At 42.2% G+C, this 25,134-nt stretch overlaps 1 protein-coding gene across 2 annotated transcripts in view; it reads left to right on the forward strand.

Annotated features, from left to right (window-relative positions):
• The first annotated feature begins 1,708 nt into the window (after window positions 1-1,708).
• Window positions 1,709-25,134, forward strand: part of rb1cc1 (RB1-inducible coiled-coil 1) — a 195,511-nt gene continuing 172,085 nt past the window's right edge. For both annotated transcript variants that reach the window (XM_078540524.1, XM_078540525.1), the window contains exons 1-2: window positions 1,709-1,856; window positions 17,968-18,089. In XM_078540524.1, the coding sequence (XP_078396650.1) occupies window positions 18,019-18,089 (71 nt within the window). In that variant the 5' untranslated portion in view covers window positions 1,709-1,856; window positions 17,968-18,018. The remainder of the gene's footprint in view (window positions 1,857-17,967; window positions 18,090-25,134) is intronic.

The following is a 25,134-nucleotide window of genomic DNA, read 5'->3' on the forward strand; positions in this document are numbered from 1 at the left end:
GCCAAAACTAAGATACAAACAAGACATCATTTCATGCCAGATTGATTCAACAAAACTGGGAACAGTTTGTACATGACCAAAGCACTTAGCACCAAAGTCTCCACACTGGTGCATGGAAACTTGAAGAACTGTAACTTCAGACTGCCACAAAAAAGCACCATCACAGAAATGAGCGTGCAGCAGTAGCCCTTGCATCGGCAAATGATGACCTATGATGCTCCCGCTGCAACTAACAATGCCTTGCTGAAATTGGACTCCCACTCGAAGACTCACAACAGATGGACAGTAGATGTGAATCATCGACAAGAAGAAGAAATAGTTATTAGTTAAAAGGTATTTTTTATTTATAGCTCTCCTGAATGGTCATAGGAAAAATGCTGCTGATGTCCTGTCCTTTTACTTAGAATATTGCAAGAACTAAGGAGCTGCATTAAGTTCATAGGAAAATGGGAATTACTAGATGGTAAAAGGCCAAAATCCATCCTGGTAGTTGCATGACAAAATTATAATGGAATTGTTGACTAATCTTGCAATCAACTAATCTACAACAGATCTAGAAATGACATAAGGGAATCCGAAAGTCATCCTTCTTTCTTCCAAGCATGCTATATTTACCACATATCATGTCATGACTTACACACATGCTCTATCCCAAATTGTTGGTTTCTGAAAATTTAATGTTATGTGTATATTCATATATGCAATCAGCATCGAGTCCGACCAGCTTATTAAGTCTTAATTTTAAAATGAAAATATTGGTTGAGAATAAGTACTTGGAGAGCTGTCAAAATGTTAGGAATAACATTTATGAAGTAGTTTGCAATCCCATTTCATCCCAGGTCATATGACAAGACTACGCCGCCAATGCAGCCTCACGTGGAATGTTTGCAGTTTGCGTGCACGCTGGCAAGGGTGACATAGAGTCGTGAATATTTTTACACATTGCGTACATGTCATTTACCCCGGGAATCTGCCAATCTACCGCCGATGTTCCTGGGCGGAATCAGGACGAACCTCATGGAGTTTATAAACCATAAATCTCTATGCCTCTGACATGTATGGCTCTCATTTAAATTGCTAATTTATGCAAATATGGAGTCACACCAGATTTCATGAGTTCGTGCCTTGCCATAAAAATTGGGCGAGTATCCTTCCCTGTAAATGCTGTCAGTTGGTCCGATTTTGCAATTGTACTCACTCTCTCTGCTGATTTATTTTTTTGTGGCCTGGGTTAGCTGGGCAAAGAGGCTGTTTTGCATTGAAACGTGTGGCGTGCCGTGCCCCTTGCTGCTAGTAGCGATGTATTCCAGTAGCCATAATGCACACTCAAGTTCTTTTGGGATCGCAAGTTCGGAGCCACTATTTTACCTTCAACACATATTTCAAAGGAGGTTTATTTTAACAAACTGGGCCTCCAAGAAGTGGCACTTGTCAGGCATGTTGTTGTTGTGTAAAAACCCAGGGTTTTCTATGTTGACAAGCGCTCAAATCTCGCTTAGTTTTCATTTTGAAACGGGATCTATTCCCGATAGCTCCACCTCGCCCGGAAAGTGAGTGGCAAGTGTCGGGTTTGAAAAACCTCTCCCTCTGTTGCTCTCGGGCACGCGCAAGGTTTTTGTTTGGGGAGGGTGGGGGGGGGGGGTTGGAGAATTCCGGCGACTGAATGAATGGACGGAATACCGCACGCGCAGATACCGCGGTGACGAGCGCCGGCGCGGTGACGTCATAGACGCCTGTCGGGTGTTGACTGAAACAAAAACAGAAGAAGACGGGAGGCGAAGAGCGGGTTGGCTTTTATAGCGGGAACCGGCTCGAGAGCGGCTGAGAGCCGCTGGCCACTGCTCGTCAGGCTTGAGGTGAGTGAGGCCGGGAAGGGTAGGCGGTGAAAGGGGAGCCGAATTCGGGGCCCACTCGGCTCAAGAAACCCGGCAACCGCCGGAGAGGTGGATCCGTGGAGTCCCGGGGATTGCGGCTGTGGCTGTGAGACGAGGCCTAAGCTCACTCAACCCCGGGCCTCGATCGATCTCAGGCCCAGGGCCTGGAGCCGGCAGATGAAACAAAACGGCCGTGGACTGCGACAGATACCGTGTGAGCGGGCGGCTTATTGCCCCTCCAGCCCGGTAACATTAGGCCGGTGTGCGGCCGTCACACTCCCGGGGCCAGGTCGGACAGTGAAGCCGCTTCGGGCGTGAGGTTTGCACCTGAGATGACTCAGCCTCTGAGGCGATCACCTCCCTGCCGTTTAACAACAGTTCAACAAAGTTCTGACAGCTTTACCCCAAGCGGAATGAATACGGTGAAGTTGTACGGTCGCAGTTTGTGGGACTCGGAGTGCTTAATGAACAGAATTGTGTTTTATATGCAGTAAACACAGTCCCTGTTTCACTGGAAACACTTTTGTAATTGTCAAACATTGCTTTAAGCAAGTGCCGATTGTAACTAGAAAGAAACTAAAAACAAAGTAACATTTTAACAAGTTTTTTTTCATTTTGCATAATATTTTCTTTTAATAAAGAGCCTGTCAGTTATTTGCTCTTTTGATATGTTTAGCTTGTGTTGCTGTTTAGAGTTCGAGTGTTTATATTTATATTCTAAAAGCTGTATAAACAAGATACCAGTGCCAGCACCAGGAGTGGGTATACATGTGAAATCTAAACCAACTGATATTGCTTATATTTATGATTTCCTACTGTTGGGTAACATTACAATTAAGACAAGCAGTGTCTTTTTAATCTGGGTACATTTTCAGATTCAAAATGTTTATGGAAGAGCACAAAAGGTGTTAGTTGTGTATATAGTTGTCATCCTTTATAAATAAATTGCTTATGTTATGGGAGTGTTAGTAAATAGTTTAAGTTGTGTATTTTTGGGTGTGTTAGGAATAAGGTGTACCCTTTTAAGTTTAAGTTCAATTTATATTTTTTTCTATTTGTGGATTAAAAAGTGAAACCTGGGATCTAGTTTCGTTTAAGTGGAGACTGCAGGTCTGAAGCTCTTTGTACCTGTGTTTTTAATGAGACTTTTATGACTCTTGAAGGAGAGTTAAAACAAACAATGATAGGGAAAAAAACAGAAAATGCTGGAAAAACTCAGCAGTTTTTCCAGCATTTTGTTTTTATTTCAGATTTCCAGCATCCATAGTATTTTGCTTTTATCTAAAGGCAGCAAAAATTGTGCTGTTGCCTAGTAACAAGGGTCCAGTGAGGGAGACCCAGCCCCACACACAAACTGAAAGCAGTTGGAGTTCAGTTGCTCATTATGCTGTAAGTTGAAGGGAGCAGTTTAAGACTCTCTAGCTGACACACTAGCAGACTGCTGAGGGAAATAAGTCTAAGAATCTTAGATGAGTTGCTCTAAAGTTAAAGTAACAGTGAATGTCAGGTGAGTTCTGGATCTCAAGGGAGATACCGAGTTATCAGCAGTCAGGGAGAGGGATGTGCAGAGGGATTGGATTTCCCAAAATAACCGAAAAGCCCCAAGGCCAAGGAGTGAAAGAGAAAGGAGGGATCCCAAGAAGACCTTGGCAAAGGAAGGACAAGAGTCTGGAAAAGGTCCTGTTCTGTGGAAGTGAAAGTAAGGAACAGAAAGGAAGGCTCCAAGCTTAAAGAGAAGATAGCTGTAGGACACCGATTTAAAGCTAGGCATGCAAGAAGCCGGAAGATCTAAGGGGACAGCTGAAAGTCTGCAACCCTTTACAATGGGCATGTGAAACAGTGGCATTCTGTTGGCACGGCTGAGTCAGTGAGAAAGTGTGTAAAAGGAGGCTTGAATGCACGTGGCAATCCAGGGGAGTGGGATCACAGAAGGGGAGTTGAAACCCTGGAGGTGGACCCTTGTGGAAGGCATCTGAGAGAAAACATCGGTTTGGGAGAAGATTCCAAAGCGAGTTCGTGGAGATTGGAAACCCTCGTGTGAAAGACGGAGTTCAGTGACACCGTTTGGCTCAGAGTGTGAAAAGCAGCGGGGGCAGTTGAGAGACCCATAGCATTGGTTTGGGTGGCATCTGTCACCTAGTTTCAGAGTGTGGTGTGCCTGACCACAGGTTGCCTATTGGTTTGCATGGACTATGTACTTAACTGTGAACATTAAGAGTATAAGATAGCTTCTATAAATTGTTTTCCTTAAAAATGTGTAATATTTGTAAAGGTATAGTTGTGGGTGAAGGAGTATTATAATACAGTTCATCTTGTTTAGTAAATGTTTTATTCTTTTGTTAAAAGTTCATCAGCTGACTTCTGTGACTGGCGCCTCTCCACGAATCTGAACAAAAAATAAAATTAGGATCTATCAAGCTGGGTTCCACCCTGTGATCAGGCTTGTGCCTGTGTTGGAAATTACTTTAGCTTGTTACATCAGCTGTTTATATTTTGGTAACAGGTTTGGTTAATTTGTGATGGTGAGCTCATACATGATACAAAAGTTTATATGATTTGGGATTTTCAGCTTTTGAATGGTGTCTCAGATTTTAAGATTGAACTTGTGAAAACATGAACACATGGACAAATGAAATGACGGACAGGAAAAGACAGTTGGTCCATTGCCTGCCCCACACACGTCATGGCTTAAGCACTCTGGACGTGTGGACTCTTCCTAACCCCTTACTGCTGTAAAACCACTGGAAGAGGCAAACTCAGGTAAAATCTCTGGGGCAATCAGGGAAAATTACTCTGGTTAAGTTTTCCTCGGATCTTTATGGTAAACAAAGTCAGTCCAGATGATCGTATGGACCTTGTTATCTGTAAAGCTGCTTCTGGCTGCAGTCACTGTCTCAATCAAGGAATAGTCCAGTAGTCCAGCTCCCCCTGAAGGAATGTAGTATACTTGCTATACCAGCCAGCAATGCATTCCAGAGGCTCACTACTTTCTAGGAAAGGAACAACTGTCTAACATAAAAGCAAAAAACTGTGGATGCTGGAAATCCAAAACAAAAACAAAAATACCTGGAAAAACTCAGCATGTCTGTGGAGCGGAGCACAGTTAACGTTTCGAGTCCAAATGACCCAACTGTCTAACATCCTATTTACAATCTTGCATGGTTTAAAATTATGTCCATTAGCCATCCCCAATCTGCCAAACTAAAATAATCTATAAACAGGCATGCAGTCCAATTTCTCATTATTTCACAAACCATTATTTGGTCACCTCTTTCATAAAATTGGTTTTTAATTTTGTGAGACCAAATTTTGGCCCTCGGCACTGAAACTTGTAATTAAGATTATAAACTTTTAAGGTAGCGTTCAAGATGCAAAATGTAAGTGTCGTATTCAGTAAACACTGCACATTGCAACTTGGAAGTAGGCCATTTATCAGTTTAAAAATGCAGTCTCTACAACTCAAAACCAACCTGTAATACTGCACTCACAATAATATGACATTTAAATATTATTTATATATCCATTAAAAACTTGCTCTTGACCAAGCTGCCTGTCATTTTAATATTTTCTCAAAGGGTAGTCCCTATTCGCATTTATTTTTGTGTTCACGTCACCATAACAGGACAAAGCAGCCTGCTTGATTGGCACCCCTTCTACAATCACTCCCTCCACCACCGACGAACAATGGCAGCAGTGTGTACAATCTACAAGATGCACTGCAGAAACTCACCAAGTCTCCTTAGGCAGCACCTTCCAAACCACAACTACAACATCTAGAAGGACAAAGGCAGCATATACATGGGAACACCACCACCTGGAAATTTCCCTCCAAGCCACTCACCATCCTGACTTGGAAATATATTGCCATTCCTTCACTGTCGCTGGGTCAAAATCCTGGAATTCCCTTCCTAACAGCACTGTGGGTGTACCTATATCATAGGACCTGCAGCAGTTCAAGAAGGTAGCTCACCACCGTCTTCTCAAGGGCAATTAGGGATGTGCAATAAATGCTGGCCTAGCCAGTGACACCCACATACCGTAAATGAATTTAAAAAAATACCATTAATACGAATTGCTTTATGAAGAATTATATCCACATCATTATATCCAAGATACTTGGTAAATTATGTACCCTGCTATCTTTTCCAAGTACAAAATTTGTAGTGTCACCTGCAGCACCACTATAATTGTTCCTGCTCTTCTGTTAGATATAAATGTGCCCCTTACCCTTGTTAACCTTGAACCATGTGGATAAAATTCCAAGGAGTGTTTAATGGCGATTGGCTAGTTCTTTGTTGCTTAAAATGCTTTTCCGCTAAATGCCTAACGACTGAATACCCCCACAATATGGATATTATTGGTTATTTATCCAACATCGCTATTATTCTGGCATTATTCAATTTCCAGGTTATTTAGTAATGTTGAAATACCAGTTTAAGTTTGTATAAATCACCTGTCCTCAATAAAATATTCAAGGTAACCAAAAAAGTCTGTCATTATGGCACAGAAGGAGGCCATTTGGCCCATGTAGTCAATGATGGCTCTCTGTAGAGCAATCCCTGCTCTTTCCCATAGTCCAACAAGTTTATTTTCTCAAACGCCTATCCAGTTTTCTTTTGGAACCATTGTCTTCACTTACACCACTCTTGTAGACAGCAAGTTCCAGTTCATTACCACTTGCTGTCTAAAAATACTTCTTCCTCACATACCCCCTGTATCTCTTCCTCAGAACCTTAAATCTGTGTCCCCAGTCCTTGTACTATCAGCTAACGGGAACAACTTTTCTTTGTCTAACTTATCCAAACCTGTCATAATTTTGTAGGCATCAATCACTTCTTCCTCAACCACCTTTGCTGCCAGGAGAGTGATCCCAGCTTCTCCAACATACCCTTGTAGCTAAATTCCCTCATCCCTGGAATCATTTTGATAAATTTCTTCTGTACCCTCTCGAGGATCCTTACATTCTTTCTAAAGCATTGTGGCCAGAAGTGGAGGCACTATTCTAGTTGTGGCCTAACTGGAGCTTTATAAAGATTCAGTATAGCTTCCCTGCTTTTGTCCTCTATTTATGAAGCCCAAGATCTTGTATGCTTTGTGAACCACTCTTTCAATATGTTCTGTCACCTTTCAATCTTTAGAATTTTACCATTAAGTTTTATATTGTCTTTCCCTATATAAAATACATCACCTTACATTTATCTCTATTAAATTATACCTGCTTCTTGTCTGCCTGTTTTGCTGGCTATTTATGTCCCAAGAAAAGCAGTGGTGCTAACAATGACCCTTGGGGAACATCGCTGTCTACCATCCTCCAGTCTGGGGGGTGGGGGGATGGGAATTATTACAACTCAGTTTTCTGTCCTTAAGCCAGTTTTTTTTTAATCCAGGCTGACACCTGCCCTCCTATTCCATGAATCTCAATTTTATTAACCAGCCTTTTATGTTGCACTTTGTCAAAGGCTTTCTTAAAATTTATATAGACAACATCCACTGCTCCACTGCATTTCCTTCATCAACCTGTTACTTCGTAAAAAAGGTTCAATTAGATTTGTCAAATTTGGCCTGCCTTTTACAAATCCATGCTGGATTTCCTTAATTAATCCAAAATTCTTCAAGTGCCTTTTGGTTATTTTTCCTGATTATTGATTCTAAAACATTGCCCACTATTCATGTTAAACTTGCTGACCTGTAGCAACTAGGAATGGCCTTGCACCCTTTCTTGAATAAGTATACCACATTTTCCATTTTGCAATCCTCTGGCTCTGAGTTCTTAAAAAAAATAGCAACTTGAGGTGGATAAGTCACTGAACCTTGCTGCCATACGCTTCAGGTTCTTGAAAGGTTATAGCGAGAGTAGTAACATAATGGTTATGTTACTGCACTGGTAATTCAGGGCCTGCACTAATGCATTCAAATCCCACCATGACAGCTGGTGAATTTAATTGCAATTAATTAACAAATTTGGAAGAAAATAACTAGCATCAGTAATGTTGGTGGCAACCTTCCATCTCATGAGATGATGGTTTGCATCCTGGTCAGCTGTGTTAACCATCGCCTGATGTGGCTCAGGAACCCCATTCTGGCATGGCATTCTCTGTCGCGCTTACTGCAGAAGAAGACAGTGGGCTGAGAAGGTGCATGATTGCTGGCCTCTGTTTTCTTTGAGCCGCCTTCTCAGCCAGCTGAGCTTTTCACTTCTGTCTCTGTAATGGTGATCGTGAAACTACCAGATGGCAGAAAAGCCTATCACGTTTGCTAATACCCTTTAGAGAAGGAAATCTGCTATGTTGCCTGCCTGGCCTTGCCTGTACGTGACAGCAGAACCAGAGCAGTATTTTTGACTCTCAACTGCACTTTGAAGTGACCTAAAAGTCTGCTCTGAAAGGGCTAAGAAAAATAAAATGGGACAGTCCACCCAGTGCTGACTTAGGCACCAGACAACAAAGGCGCACCTTGCAGAGTCTTCCTCACTAGCGCCTGGGAACTGGTGCCAAAACTGGGAGACTAAACATAGCCACACTCACAAAATCATATCTTTCAGCCAATGTCCCAGATTCCCCCATCACTAGCACCCAACATGGCACATTGGTATACAGTTGGAAGGGAGCTGCCCAGGAAGTCCTCAGCATTGAGTTCGGACCCCATGAAGTTTCATGGTACCAGGTCAAACGTGAACATGGAAACCTGTGATTACCACCTGCCATTCTCCTTCAGGTGATGAATCAAGACTCTTCCATGTTGAGCATCACTTGGAAGAGACATTGCAGATAGCAAGGGCATGGAATGCACTCAGGGTGGGTACATCAGTTTCCAACAGCATGAGTGTCTTGGTAGCACCACTACTGACTGAGCTGGTCAAGTCTTGAAGGACACAGCTGCCAGACTAGGCTGGAGGTAGGTGGTGAGGGAACCAACATGAGGGGAAAATCTACTTGACCTCATCCTCACCAATCTACCTGTTGTAGATGCATCTATTGGAAACAGTAGTGCTAGAGTGACTACCACACTGTCCTTGTGAAGACTCAGTCCTGTCTTCAGATTGAGGATACCCAGCATCATGTTTGTGGCACTATTACTTGCATTAAATGAAATAAATTAAAAATAGAGCTAGAAGATCAAAATGGGATCTGAGAGATGCTGTGCTATCAGTCGCCGCAGAATTGTATTCCAACATAATCTGTGACTTGGAAAAACTCAGCAGGTCTGGCAACTCTTTTCTTCTCCACCGATGCTGCCAGACCTGCTGAGTTTTTCCAGGTAATTCTGTTTTTGTTTTGGATTTCCAGCATCCGCAGTAGTTTTTTGTTTTTATAATCTGACTTCATGGCTAGCATATGACTCTACCGTTACCATCAAGTCGGGGACCAATCTTGTTTCAATGAGCAGCACCAGATGCTAATTTGGTGAACACAGAACAACGTGTATGCCAAACAGTGGAAATAGCATAACGTAGACAGCTAAGTGATCCCAAATATATCAAATCAAAGCTTGGCAGACCTGCCACATCCAGTTGTGAATGATGGTGGACAATTAAATAACTAAGGGAAGGGTGTGGATCTATGAAAATTCCTGTCCGCAAAAGTGGCAGAGACCAACTGAGTGCTGAAGCATTTGCGACCATCTTCAGCCAGAAGTGTTGATTTGGATGATCCATCTCAGCCTCCTCCTTGGGTCCCCAACATCACAGATGCCAGTCTCATCCAGTACGATTCACTCCAATTAATATCAAGGAACAACTGAGTGCATTGGATACAGCAAAGTCTATGGATCCTGGCACTGAAGACTTCTGTTCTAGAACTAGCTGCACTCCTGGCCAAACTATTTTGAGTGTAGCTTCAACACTGTCATCTATTAAACAAAGCAGAAAATTGGCTCAGGTATGTCCTGTCCTCCAAAAAGCAGGACAAATCAAATTCACCCAGTTACTGCCAAATCAATCTGATTTAAGATGCCATTGACATTCTATCCGCTGGCACCCACTCAAATAACTTTCTGAATGATGCTTGGTTTGGGTTCTTCCAAGACCATTCAGCTCTTGACCTCACTTTAGCCTTGGTCCAAACATGGACAAAAGAGCTAAATTCCAGGGGTGAGGTGAGTGTTTGCCCTTGCATCAAGGCAACATTTGACTAAGTGAGGCATTGAGGGACCCTGGTAAAATTGAAATCAATGGAAGTTAGAGAGAAAAGTTTCCAATGACTGGAGTCACGTACTTGGCACAAAGGAGCATGGTTGTGGTTGTTGAAGGCCAGTAATTTCAGCCCAAGACATGGTTGCAGGAGTTCCTCAGGGTAGAGTGTTAGGCTGAACCATCTTCAGCTGCTTGGTAAATCACCTTCCCTCCATCGTAAGGTCAGAGGCGGAGATGTTTCCTAGTGATTGCAGAGTGTTCAGTTCCATTTGCAACTCTTCAGATAATGAAACTGAACATTCGTGCAGCAAGGCCTGGACAGCATTTACACTTGGGCTGATAATTGACGAGCAACATTTTTGCCAAGCCATGATTATATCCAGCGAGGAAATTTAACCACCTCCCTTGACATTTTATGGTATTGCCATTGCCAAATCCCCACCATCAGCATCCTGATGATCACTCTTGACTGAAAAGTTAACTGAGCAAGCCACTTAACTGTTACAAGAGCACGTCAGAGGCTAGGTGTTCTGTGGTGAGTAACTCATTTCTTGACTCCCCAGGGCCTTTCCACCATCTACAAGGCACACTTGTGGAGTGTGATCGAATACTCTCTCCACTTATCTGGCTGAGTGCAGCTCCAACAACACTGAAGAAGCTCAAAACCATTCAGGGAAAGCAAAGGGCTTGATTAGTACCCCTACCAGTGCCTCAAACATTTAGCCCCCCCACCACCAGCCCATTGTGGCTGCAGAGTGTACCATCTACAAGATGTGCTGCAGCAATTTACCAAAGCTCTGTCAGTAGCTTCCACACCAGTGGCCTGCACCACCTGGAAGGATGAGGACAGCAGGCTTATGAAACACCACTTGCAATTTCCCCTCTTAAGTTGCACACCGTCCTTGTAAATATATTGCCTATCCTTCATCATTGCTGGGTCAAAATCCCAGATTTCTTTCCAAAACAGCACTGTGGGTATACCCACAGCTGTTCAAGAAGGCGGCTCACCAATTAGGGATGGGCAATAAATGTTGACCTTCCTAGTGATACCCACACCCCATTAACAAATTAAAAGAGACTTTGACCACGATATTTCTGCTTTCCTTAGAAATGCAGATTATACTAGGGATCTGGAGGATTGTGAGTATAATGACTTTCCTTAAAGGAGAAACGGTTAAACTTGGAGACGTTAGTTTAATTCGATGTGGGGAAAGGCTGTAGCATCTGTAATTTAAGCTGAAATTTGTTGCTGTTTAGAAATGCACTGGTTAATGAAGGACTTGCAGTAAAGACTTTTTTAAAAGGAAGTTGTTTGACAAATTTGAGGGTTTTTTTAAGAAATGACGAATAGAACAAGTAAATGCAATAGATATGCATCAGTAAAATGTTTCAATGGATTTTATTACAAAAAAAAACTCAGGCATCTAATTAGAAACAAGGAAATTTAATAGTGTGTAAATAAAGTTGGTTGATGGGCAAGACGAGTGAACGTCCCTCGAATTGGACAAAGGTTGGCAATGGTGTACACCAAAAATCAAAGCTGGATTGAATACATATTAAGTTATTTGGCTTAACTGGGAGTACAATCTCAGAATTTGCTTATGAAAAAAAGGGTTTTTAAAAATAATAATGTAGATTGTGAAAAGACTTGCAAAGACACATTAGTGGAATGGGAAGCCTTTTGCAGGGTGTAAAGAATCCAAAACAAAAATAAAAACACCTGGAAAAACTCAGCAGGTCTGACAGAATCTGCGGAGAGGAATGCAGTTAACATTTTGAGTCCGTATGACTCTTCAACAGAACAGAATAAAGAATCCAAATAGGTAAAGAATCCAAAAAGGTGTAACATGTTGGATCTTATAAATAGGGGGTCACCATACGGGAGAGGCAATGAAAACATTTTATATGGCAATAAATGATTAGGCCCAATTTGGGCTCATATAGTTTTGGTTGCCCCATTATGGAAAAGGCATTTAAACTATAGAGCGCACAGAGTGGATTATGTTGGTGAATACAAAAAAAAGATGAAAAATTATGGTTAAAAGGAGAAAATTGCAAACAAAAATGCCAGCCAGGAAAAGTCTGGCCCCTCTCATGCATGATGTCTTATGCATCACAATACATATACTTTCTACCCAGCACTATATATGGACCTATATCCACTGGAGCAGAGCAAGCAGCAAGGAGATATAATAGGTTTTTAAAATTATGAAAAATTTTGCATAGGGAGAATTTTTCCTCTGATTAAGGAGTTGGTGAAAAATGCTCATCAATCAGAGGGGTTCAAAGATATTCCTTGATAGAAAGAGTTGTTGCGGTATGGAATGCTTTGCCACAGTATGTGGTTGAGATCAAGGCAGACGTGTTGCATCTTTTAAGGGGATATTGGGTGAATACATGAAGCAAATAGTATGAGGCTATGGGAAAAATGTGGAACAGTGGGGTTTGATTTGTTGGATTGCTTTAGCTAAAGAGCTTGCACAGACATAAGCCACCTCCTGCCAAATTCTGACCTTTAGAACAGCTTCCAATGGCAGCTTGCATTTTTTTCCATGGATAAATTGTGAATATTGATTAGACAAGAAGAATAATAAGTAACCTGTACTATACAAGATAGTGAGCTGAATCTTGCTGGTGGGGGGCATCTTGTGGCATGCCCTGTTAAACTTCTTAGACTTTTTTCTACACCCTTTGGTTCAAAATATTTTAATAACACTGTGGTCAAGGCACCTGGGTCCTCAGTGAAGGATGGGACCAACAGTTTGTCATCCTAACCAACTGACATTTGAGGATTGAGAAACAAACAAACCGAGGAGGCTGAATTAATCAAATCACGTGAAAAGAAAGGAAGATTGGACTATGATAGGAAAAAAAGACCAAGGGAGAGAATCAAAAATATTTTTTTGTCTTTGAAGGAGTGAGACTTTCCAGTTTAAATTGTTAATTATCTGGACCAGAGAGATCGATTAGCATTGCATTAACAACTATCACATCATAAATAGGTACTTAGACTGTTAATTACCAGACTTCAATTTCTGTAGAAGCTTAGTGGGCAACTTGTGTGCAAATTCAGGAAGTTCTTAAATAATGGTGAGGCTTGTGTCAAGCAAATGACCACGTGGCACATGTTGACCAATAAATTCTGGAGATTTGCAATTTATGGTGTATACAAATCCCTGAATTTGCTGGTTAATTTGTGCATTAATAACATCTATGGTTAACATGTTATTTTTACAAGATCTGACCCAATATCAATTTAGGTGCCAAGGCCAACTGTTTATTAAGATTGAGAGTCTTATGATGTTTTAAATTTGGCAATGTACCATATATTTAATTGAGTGTGGACTCCTATTTGTGACAGTGCAAGCAAAATTGAAACACTGAAAGTGAATAAGATGTGACATTTTTGAATATCAAAAGTCCTGTTCACCCATCATCCCTTTGGTTCGCTGAGCTAAATTGGTTCCCAATTAAACAATGTCTCTTTTAAAATTCTCTTCTCCTCTTGGTTTTCAAATATCTCGCCCCTCCCAATCTCTCTAACCTGTAGTCCCACAAGCTTCTGAGATATTTGCACTCCTCTAATTCTGGCCTCTTGAGCATTCCCTATTTTGCTTCACCAGTGGTGGCCGTGCCTTCGACTACCAAGGCCTCAAGTCCTGGAATTCCCTCCCTAAACCTTTCTGCCTCCTTCTACGATACGACTTCAAAACTACCTCTTTGACCAAAGTTTTGGCCATATGCCCATATACCTGCCTAAGTGGTTGTGTTAAATTTTGGGCCAAATCTTCTGGTCTCTGGATCAGCGGAGACCAGACATATGACTGATGGTGCGCGTCTAGAAGAAGCCCTGATGTGCGAACCTACATGGGAATTACCCTGGAAGTTTAAACTTCCGATGGGTAATTCCCCTGCTCCCTGGGACCACCACAAATGTCTCCTACTCTGAGCTGAAGTTGGAGACTTTGGACCGTTCCACATTACTTTTCTGGATTGTTAACCAGGAAATGTTAGACAGATTAAAACCTGGGTAACTCCACAACCAATCACCTGACTCCCCCCAAGATCATTAACTGCCCCCCTGACCATCACCTACCTCCCACCGACTACTTGATTACCCGCTGACCTGACTATCGCCTCACCCACCCACCTGTTCAAAGACTGAACCTTTAAACTTACCATAAGGCAGCTAGTGCCAAAAAGGGGTGAGACTTTTTTTTCCTTCAGCCTCTACTCTACTTTGATGGAGTTCCCTGAGGAAGATCCCAGAAGAAATGCGCAGAAGCGTCAGGTTGGGAGAATCTTTGTATGCAGCTTCAATCTGCTCACCTTTGCTGCCATCTGGAAGATTCAGGCCTTTGTTTTTAATGACACTCCTGTGAAGTACCTTGTGATGTTTTGCTAAAGGAGCTATATGGAAGGAGCTATATGAATACAAGTTGTTGGTATAATCCGAAAAGAATGTGGAGAGCCTACATAATGTTCTTCCATACTTTTCTTGGAAACTGGAGGACTGGAAATGCAGTAGAATTATCTGGGAACAGCAACATATCCACCTTTAGAAGCATTTCTGTAAGCTGAATCTAATAGTTGTATTGATCTGAATAGACTGGATTATGAATATTTAAGAAGTCTATGGTTATACCTAGTGATGTGTCAAGGACTGGTGTTCTATAGCAAGTTCCATTGTCAGCTGCTGAGCTTGCATCCGCATGTTTTGTTCCTTTTATATGTTTACTCTTATCAACCTTGGCTCAGTGGCAGCATTCTTGTGCTGAGTCTGCAGGTTGTGGGTTCAAGCACCGCTCCATGTACTTCAGCATGTAAGGTAGGTTGTAATGGGCATTTGCTGAACTGACGGAGGTGCTGCCTTCTGGGTCAAATGTCAAACCAAATCTGTGCTAGAGTGGATCTAAAAGATCCCATGATAATTTGGTGGAAGAGCTGGGGAATTCTCCTTGGCGCCCTGGCCAATATTTATCCCTCAACCAACATCACTAAAGCAGTTTATCTGGTCATTATCACAGTGACTACACTTCACAAGTACTCCATTGACTATTAAGTGCTACTGTGTGTCCTTGTACATGTGTATATATGTGTCCATGCGTACACGTCGTTTTTCTACCAATGGGTTGGAGTGTGAGTGAGGAAGTCTTGTTAGAATGGTACAGGGCATTGTTGAGACCACAACTGGAGTATTATGTGTAGTTTTGGTCGAGTTATTTAAAGAAGAGCATATTTGCCTTGGAGGCGGTGCAGTGAAGATTCACTGGATTAATACCTGGGATGTGAGAGTTGACCTATGAGAATGAGGATATGTCCTATGATAAGTTGTGTAGAATCAGCCTATATTCTTTGATGTTTAGAAGAATGTGAGGTAATTTAATTGTAATATAGGATTCTGGGGGGTTTGATTTGGTAGATGTTGAGAGGCTGTTTCCTTTGGTTGGAGAGCCTACCATTAAGGGGTGCAGTCTCAGGATAAGCGGTTGATCATTTAGGATTGAGATGAAGAGAAATTTCTTCACTCAGAGGTTTATGAATCTCCTAATTCCCCAAGCCTCTCCACTATCTCCAAGGCACAAGGAGTGTGATGAATGCACTCCACTTGCCTGGGTGAGTGCAGCTCCAAAAACATCAAAGAAGCTTAACAACATCCAGGACAAAGTAGCCTGCCCATTGGCATCCCATCCACCACCTTAAACATTGGTGGACCTATGCTATCCAAACCATTGTAAACAGAGTTGAGGAGGTCCCTGTCCTTGGAATGCGGGTTGGCTGCTGTCGGCTAGGGACTGAGGAGAACTGAAATTCTGTGTGTGTAAGACAGTTTGGAGGACTTAGTGACTGAGATTGATGACCTATAACACACAGTGGCAGCAGTGTGTGCCATTTACATGATGGAATGCAGTAACTCATCAGACCTCCTTCAACAGCACCTTCCAAACCCTGTACCTTGTCCACCTAGAAGGACAAGGGTGATAGGTGCATGGGAGCATCACCACTTGTAAGTTCCCCTCCAAGCCACACACCATTCTGATTTGGCACTATATCACTGCTTGTTCACTGTAGCTGGGTCAAAATCCTGCTACTCCCTTCTTAACACTGTGGTGTACCTACACTAGATAGATTGCTATGATTCAAGAAGCTGGCTCGCTACCACCTTCTAAAGGGCAGTTAGAGATGGGCAACAAACTTTGGTCTTGCCAGTGACACTCATTGCATGAAAGAAAGAAAAAAACTGACAAATCAAAAAGGGGGAGTTATTGGCCTATTTGTTTGATTTCAATCAGAGGCAAGATGCGAGAAAGAATTATAGGAGATATTCAACAAAGCTTCTGGAAAATAAGATTTTGTCTTAACAGATTTGAAGTAATTTGCTTGCCTAGATTAGTAGATGGTAGAACTTCCTTTTATATTGCACCTTACACAACCTCAGGGTGTCCCAAAGCGCTTTACAGCCAATGAAGAACACTTTGAAGTGTAGTCAGGAGATGGGTCTCATGGATAAGATGAGCTTGGTGAGGCCATGAAGGGAGGCACCAAAGAATCTAGGTACAGGATCATTGCCAGGCCTAGGGTGAATGATCAGAATGAGAGAAAATTAATGGAGACAATGCCATCAAAGGTAAAGGTTATGAAGAGGTTGAGAAGATTGACATCTGCAGATGTTGTGATGGAATCCGTGGTATCAAAACTTATGAGTTGGATCCTAATTCAAAAGAGAAACCAAGAAGAAAACGTGGAAAGGAAGCCGACCCTCCTAGTTTCTAAGGAAACCCTAAGGCTGAAACTGAGGTTGGAAACAAAAACATTTTTTTTTTAATGTTTGTTCACTGATGTGGGCGTTGCTGGCCGGGCCAGCATTTATTGCCCATCCCTAGTTACCCTTGAGAAGGTGGTGTTGACTTGCCTTCTTGAACCGCTGCTGTCTATGTGGTGTAGGCACACTCACAGTGCTGTTAGGCAGGGAATTCCAGGATTTTGACCCAGCGACAGTGAAGGAACGGCGATATATTTCCAAGTCAGGATGGTGAGTGACTTGGAGGGGAACTTCCAGGTGGTGGTGTTTCCATCTGTCTGCTGCCCTTATCCTTCTAGACGGTAGTGGTTGTGGTTTGGAAGGTTAACGTTTTACCAGGGAGTTACCGTTATATCTGAGGAGATGAAACTGGTATAACTTTTAAAATGACTGAACCATCCGAGCTCAGTAGAAGATGATGATTCCAGGGGTGCGCTATAGGCAGGCTGAAGAAGACCGTCTAGATCCAGAAGCTGCAAATAAGCGAAGGTACAGTTGCTCCAGGTGTGTTTGTTACTTGAAAGTAAGATTGGTGGACCGATGCTATCCAAACCATTGTGAACAGAGTTGAGGAGGTCCCTGTCCTTGGAACGCGGGTTGGCTGCTGTTGGCTGGGGACTGAGGAGAGCTGAAATTGTGTGTGTGTAAGACAGAGTTTGGAGGACTTAGTGACTGAGATTGATGACCTGCATGCTGAGTGGTCTGCTGAGCCAATTCGTAAGATCAGTCTTATTTGTACTTGCCATTTAATGTATAATTTATGGTTTACAACTGACCACAATTTACCAGTCAATTCATGTTTAGCTTGGGTTGATTCTGGGTTTTAGAGTATATGTTGTTACTCAATGATAATTAGTGTTTCCTTTTTTACACCTGTATAGTAAAAATTCTTTTGTTTTAAACCACGGAATCTTGGGGGTTCATTCTTTCAGTAAATAACAGGGATTTTGGATTTCTGCTTAAAGAAAACTTACTGGTTGCTACTGAGATTATAATAGTGTGCTCAATCTAGGAAGAAACTCGTTGTTGTATAAAATTATTTGATTTTGTTACATTGAACAATTATATGATTCGTAGATTTGAATCACAGCTTGAATTTGATTGCTGTAACTTGTCCATTATTTTCAAAAATGTTTATAAATTATACTCTTTGTGAATAGGTGATAAATGACTGAAGTAAAGTGAAAGCCGAAGGAAGTGGCAGTAACAACATGAAGTTGTATGTATTTCTGGTTAACACTGGGACAACTCTTACATTTGACACAGAACTTGCTGTACAGACGTAAGTGTATACTTTCAGAATTTTACCAACATCTACAGACCCCAAAGACTTTTATTGCAGAAAATAGTTCAAAGTGTTTGCTGTGATATTGATGCCCATCTGTTTTCTGACTTGTGCAGTACATCCTTTCTACTGCTACTGCATAAGTACACTTGGCATCTTTAGAAACAAAACTAGCTTTTATGCAGTCTTTCATGACTCAGGTGTTTAATAACCAAATTGAATGTATATATTAAGTAAACAGTAAAAGGAGCAAAAACTTCAGTTACAGTGTTGAACCAAAATACACCTATGAATTTGCATTCAGTGGCACTTGAGAGATAAGAGGATGAAAATTAGGAAGGGCTCAGTAGGGTAAGCTTTCCTTTTTTCTTTATCTTCCGTCTGCACATATTTTGATTTGTCTGCCATGGAAAAACCAATGGGGCAGTCTCCCTTTGAGGATTGTACCAAGTTAAACTGATTTATACCACAAAGAAGCCTTGTGTTGTGGAAAAACGGAGTGAACACTCAGACCCAGGAGGCTTGTCTAGGAAGTCTTTATTAAAGTCATGATACCACGGAGAGCCTAGTCGCATACAACGGAGCGAACCAGTCTCTGCCTAACACCTCTTTACACACATAGATATAGCAAAAGGTTCGTGACAGAAACTTGGGCAATTACAATAGTTTCAAATGGTTTCAAAAGATAGCGATCAGTGTTAATGGTTTAACGATTAGACAGGACAATGTCAATGGGTTAGCAAATAGACAGTGCTAATTGGTTACATATCCTGGGCAATGCACACACACAATAGTTTTTTTCTTAGATTTTGCCACCGTATCTGACATCCAGAGCCCCTTAGTCTGGAAAGGTAGCACTGGCCCTTTGATTTGCTAATTTATGTGCTGGCTGCGTGACTGTTTGGGGACATTCTACAGTAAATTTCATTATACATGTATTTTAAGTTTATTTCTCTCACAAATATAGGTGTATTTTATTTCTTTCACAATTGTACGTGTATTTTATTTCTTTCACAATTGTACGTGTATTTTATTTCATTCACAATTATACACGTATTTTATTTCATTCACAATTATACACGTATTTTATTCCTCCACAGTCCCTCCTTGTTAATCTTTTCTTTTAGATTAACACCAGTGAGGAATAATATCTTCTTCATCGTACGGGGGTTCATAACCATGAGGAAAAGGCCGGTCCCTGGCGGGGTAAACTTTCCCCACCAGTGGGCTTCGCTGGGGCCAGTGCACATCATTTGGGGAATGATTGGGGCACCCCCTAATCCAGTGGAGACACTATTGATAATCTGGAAGCAGCAAATCCGTAAAGTAACACATGTACAGCACCCTATGATACATGCTACGACTTATCCCAATTAAAAAGTATAGCAACCAACTTACCCAACCAGAAAACCAACCTAGTATTGTAGACCACTGAGAATCTTTTTTATAAAAATGGCTTGAACTTTCCCCAGCTTTCTTTATTTCTTGTACCTTGTCCATGACATGCTTTCCCAAGTCAGTGATATTTTCAGAGACATCGGGTACATAAGTGCAGCACTCTGAGCCTATCATAGCACAAGTGCCACCTTTTTCAGGTAGAAGGAAGTCAAGGGCCATCCTGTTTTGTAAGACGGTTAGGCGTAATGCTATCATTTCAGTGGTGCTAGCTGAGATCTGCTTCTGTGTTTTAATCAGAGCATCAGCCATTGAATTAGTGACTTTTTCAAGCGCAGCTGCCAGGTTGATAATTTCACGTGAATTACGAGCCGATCCATAAGGGGGCAAAGCAATCATCCAGCATCGTTCAGATTCCGAGATGCCACAGCGATGTAGGCGCCGATGTGGGTGCATATCTGATTTACCTATATGGCAAAGATAGGGATTTAAGTATGCTAGGTAGCAACAGTCACTCCAGGTGGGAGTGGTTTTGTTCTTTTCCGAATTTCCTACAGACATGTTAGAGAAAAAGGACAGCTGAGGCATTCCAGGCAACCAGGGGTAAGCTTTATCTCCACAAACCCAATATGTACCATTAAGAGGGTCTGGTGGATGTTCAGCACCGGCGGGCTTTCGGACAGATAGGTCAAAGATGTATGATACAGTAATATGAAGGAGCTTCGTCCCAGATCATAAGTGTTGAGTGTAAGGTTGGAACACCAACAGGTGGCGTTTACCGGCTCTAGTGGGGATTTAATTCTAATCCCATGTTCTGTATAGTTCCACCCATTGGCAGGTGGAGAGCGACGGAACCAACCCCTAAACATATTGTGCTGCGGTGTTACAATATCAAAAGTTCGAACATCAGCATACTCAGTGTCATTTAGAGGAACAGCACGCCAATTACCCGTCTCTCCCCCATGTTGTGGAGTCTGGACGCATATCCAACAGGCACCCTGTCCTACCTCTCTAGTATAGGTGCGGCATAGAGAGAAAAAGGTGTTTGGGTGAGGGTCCCTTGGGCATACTCCGCGGAATATAACAAAGAACAATATCCTATACACAATGCGAGTTAAATCACTTAGTAACAGTTGCTATACTGTCGCCAGACAATGTTTTTTACAACGGGTGATGTGGATCCAGTCTTCCTTCCCTTCAACCTTCAAAGCTGTCCGAGCTGTTAGCAACACGAGGTAGGGTCCTTTCCACCTAGGAGAAAGAGAGTATTTAGATTTTTTACATACACTTGATCACCTGACTGGAAGTCGTATATAGGAGTATCTTCTGCGGTCACCTGAGCCTGCCTTACCCTCTCATGCAATTCAGCTGCAGTTTTGCTTAGTGCTTGGGCGTAAGCCAAAGTCTGTTCATCGTTCCATACTAAGGCTAATTTTTCGGCACACACAGGGGGCTGGGCTCCGGTAATCATAGGACGTCCCATAAGAGCTTCATGGGGCGTTATTCCAGTGGCTCTATTTTTTCTATTTCACATAGCATAAAGCACTACTGGGAGTGCTTCTGGCCATGGGAGTTTATTATCCTGACAAACTTTAGACAGGGCCTTTTTTAATTCCCCATTTACCCTTTCTACCATCCCTGAGGACTGTGGCTGGTAGGGAATATGCAATCTCCACTGAAATCCCATAACCTGCACTAAGTCTTTTACTATCTTTCCGGTAAAGTGAGTCCCTCGGTCACTATTTATTCCCATAGGTATTCTGTATCTAGGTATTATTTCTTTCCACAATATTTTCACTACCGTTCGAGCATCATCTTTTCGTGTGGGGTAAGCTTCTACCCATCGGGTGAACGTGTCTACTATCACTAACATATACTTATATCCCAAGGCCGGGGGCATATGTACAAAATCAATTTGTAAATTTTCGAAGGGTATCTTGGGCATTGGGAGGTGATCATACTTGGCTGCTGGCCTTTTGTTATTCTGCTGGCAAATTGAACAAGAGCGAGTGATTTTTTTGTATGGTTGGGGTTATGCCTGGCGCAAACCATTGTTGGTTAATCGCATGTTGCATCCCTCCTTTGCCCATGTGTACCTGTGCATGCACTAGGCGACACAGGGGCAAAAACAGACTTAGGGGACATACCACCTGCCCATCTGGATGAAACCAAACTCCTTCCTTAGGACTGCATTGTGCCCGCTCCCATGTCCGCTTTTCCTGTTGAGTAGAGTTTTGTTGTGCTGTCTGTAGTTCAGAAGACTCTAAAACAGGGATGGGAGGGTGGCTGGAGACGCAGAGAGCTTGCAGGAGAGGTACTTGTGCGGCAGCTACTCCTTTGGCTGCCTGGTCAACGCGGGCATCTCCTTTGGAGACATCATCAGTTAAATTAGTGTGTGCTTCACATGTAATAATTGCCAGGCGCTTGGGCAACTGAATTGCTTCGAGGAGGTTTAATACAAGTTGGGAATGCTTGATGGACTTTCCCGCTGATGTAATAAAACCCCGATTTTTCCATATCTGTCTGAAGTCATCCACAACAACAAAGGCATAGCGGGAATCGGTGTAAATATTGGCTGCCTGATCACCAGCCAGGATGCAGGCTCGGGTGAGGGCAAAAAGTTCCGCTGCCTGCGCTGAAGTGCCAGGGGGCAATGCATAGGCTTCCACGGTGCGGGTCCACGATGGCATAACCAGCGAGGAGTAAATAGTCAATTGGTCGATGAGAAGAGCCGTCGGTGTTAAAGAAAACATCCAGATCGAGCAGGGGGTCTATCCGCAGATCCTCCCTGGGGGAGGTAGTTCGTTCGACCACAGTCATGCTCCGCATCAGTTGAGGGCTCCGGCACAAAGGTGGCAGGATTAATTGCAGGTGATCGGCAGTAGGTGTAATTGGGGTGTGATAGCAAAATTACTAGGCTCTCCGTGGTATCACGACTTTAATAAAGACTTCCTAGACAAGCCTCCTGGGTCTGAGTGTTCACTCCGTTTTTCCGCAACACCTTGTGTGGAGATCATTTCTTTACTCCTTTCCCCCGACACTTAGTTTTACAGCCTTACTGTTGTTGTCCCAGTAGGAAAAGTTCTCCAAAATACTTTCTGCCTTGAATTGCCATTTCCAATTATGAAATTGTCAATGCAGCATTTTGTTTTGCTTCTCTTCCAAGATAGGCTGAAACTTGGATTCACCTTGGATGAGTTTTTTTTTGAAGACAGAACAGTTTTGTTTAGCATATTCCAGTGAGGCTTCAGAGTTGGAACAGCTAGCAGTCTTAATTTAAAAAAAAAGCTCCATGAGCTCTGGTTCAGTCTGTTTTGCATTTTGACATTGGAAGGTTGAAGGATATTGGTGGTTTAGTTCATTCTTAGATTTCTAAATCACAAATATGGGAAGGGGGTAAGGTTGCACTGCATTTGACATTTGTGCCTCAAAGATAGTTGGGAAAAATGGCTCAAGTTTTACCATTGCCAGGATGACCCAAATCTGATGAAGATGAGCACTTCAAATATCTGTGGCGTTTTCAAACTTTCTTAGATGCATCACTGCTGTTAAAATGAACAGTTAGTTCCTTCCCTGTGTAAACCAAGCCTGTGCTATAAGCTGTTTTTGTACAAAATAATCTGATTTTTTTTAAACACAGCTTTGAATTGGGGAGCATCATTAACTACAATGTATAAAACGGCATGTTTGATTTTGGCTTTTTCCACTTGCAGTTATAGTTATAAATGTTCCAATGTATTGACTGACTCTAAAACAACTTCACCTTTTTTACTTCCATCATGACCTAAATGAATTTGGAATAATGTTGTATTTGCTATGTTGTACAGACGAACATAAGAACAAGGAGCAGGTGTAGGCCATTCAGCCCCTTGCGCCTGCTCCGCCATTTAGTAATATCATAACTGATCTGATAGCAACCAGAAATCTGCATCCCACCTACCCCTGATAACCTATTACCCCCTTGTTTACCAAGAATCTATCCACCTCTGCCTTAAAAATATTCAAGGACTGTGCTTTTCAGGAAGTGTGTTCCAAAGACTTACAACCCCCTGAGTGAAAAAAATTTCGCCACATCTCTGTTTTAAATGGGCAACCCCTTATTTTTAAACAGTGACCCCTGGTTCTAGATTTGTTCACAAGAGGAAACATCCTCTCCACATCTAGCTTGTCAAGACCCCTCAGGATCCTATGTTTCAATCAAGTTACCTTACTCTTTTAAACTCCAGTGGTTACAAGCCTAGTCTGTCCAACCATTCCTCATAAGCCAACCCACCCATTCCAGATATCAGCCTGGTAACTCTTCTCTGAACTGCTTCCGACGCATTTACATCCTTCCTTAAATATGGTGACCAATACTGTACACAGTACTCCAAATGTGGTCTCACTAGTGCCCTGTACAACTGAAGCATAACCATAACCTCCTTTTGTATTCAATTCCCCTCACAATAAATGATAACATTCTATTAGCTTTCCTAATTAATTGCTGTACTTGCATACTAGCCTTTTGTGATTCATGCACTAGGACACCCAGATCCCTCTGCACCTCAGAGATCTGCAATCTCTTGCCACTTAGATAATATGCTTATCTTTTATTCTTCCTGCCAAAGTGGACAATTTCACATTTTTCCACATTATACTCCTTCTGCCAGAGCTTTACCCACTCACTTAACCTATCCACATTGTTTTGTATCCTCGTGTCCTCTTCATAACTAACTTCCCTACTTATCTTTATCATCAGTAAATTTGGCAACCATCCCTTCAAGTCATTTACATAAATTATAAACAGTTGAGGTCCCAGCACTGATCCTTGTGGCATGCCACTCGTTACACGTTGCCAACCTGAAAAAGACCCATTTATGCCTACTCTCTGCTTCCTGTTAGCCAGCCAATCTTCTATCCATGCCAGTGTGTTACACCCTATACCATGAGCTTTTATTTTCCGCAATAACCTTTGATGTGGCACAAGGAATAGACATAATCCATAATGTAGCATGCATCATGCCATAAACTGGGTACTCTTACGCATTGTGTTCTGAATGATCTAATTATGGGACTTCCTGTCATTATTGATGCTAGTAAAAGCTCCACACTTAAATTTGTCATGAATCTAACACAAGAGACTGCTGGTCTACCTTTGCCTCTTTTCTACTCCAACTGATATTTAAGTAAGTTCTTTGCAGTTGAACTAAATTGTGTACCTGAGGGACAGAGATAAAGAGGGAACATTAAATACTCAACATTTCACATTACAGGACTATTAATATTTATTTTCTATTCCTTGTTGGCACTCTCTCGATTCAAGGATGGTATCTACTCAGGGCCACTTGTTTCTGCCATGGGTCTTCATGTAATTGAACAGGCTGATTCTCAACCCATAGATCATTGTGCACATGGGGCAGGGCATCCCACGAGGTAGTGAGATCCAGAGTGCAGGATTTGCTTCTTTTCTTTTCCTCCTTTGCTGCCGCTCTGCCTCATCATTTAAAGCGTTCGAATGATGCACCTTGACAGACAAGTTGTTGCCATTTTGAGCGATTGGTAGCAAGCTCCTCCCAGCCATTAATATCAATGATGCTGTGCTTCAGGGAGAGCTTCATAGTGTGAAGTTTTTGAAGTGTTTTCTTTGTCCTCTCCTAGAGCATTGGCC

This window comes from Cetorhinus maximus, chromosome 4, assembly GCF_964194155.1.
Source record: "Cetorhinus maximus chromosome 4, sCetMax3.hap1.1, whole genome shotgun sequence".
Classification (NCBI taxonomy): Eukaryota; Metazoa; Chordata; class Chondrichthyes; order Lamniformes; family Cetorhinidae; genus Cetorhinus; species Cetorhinus maximus.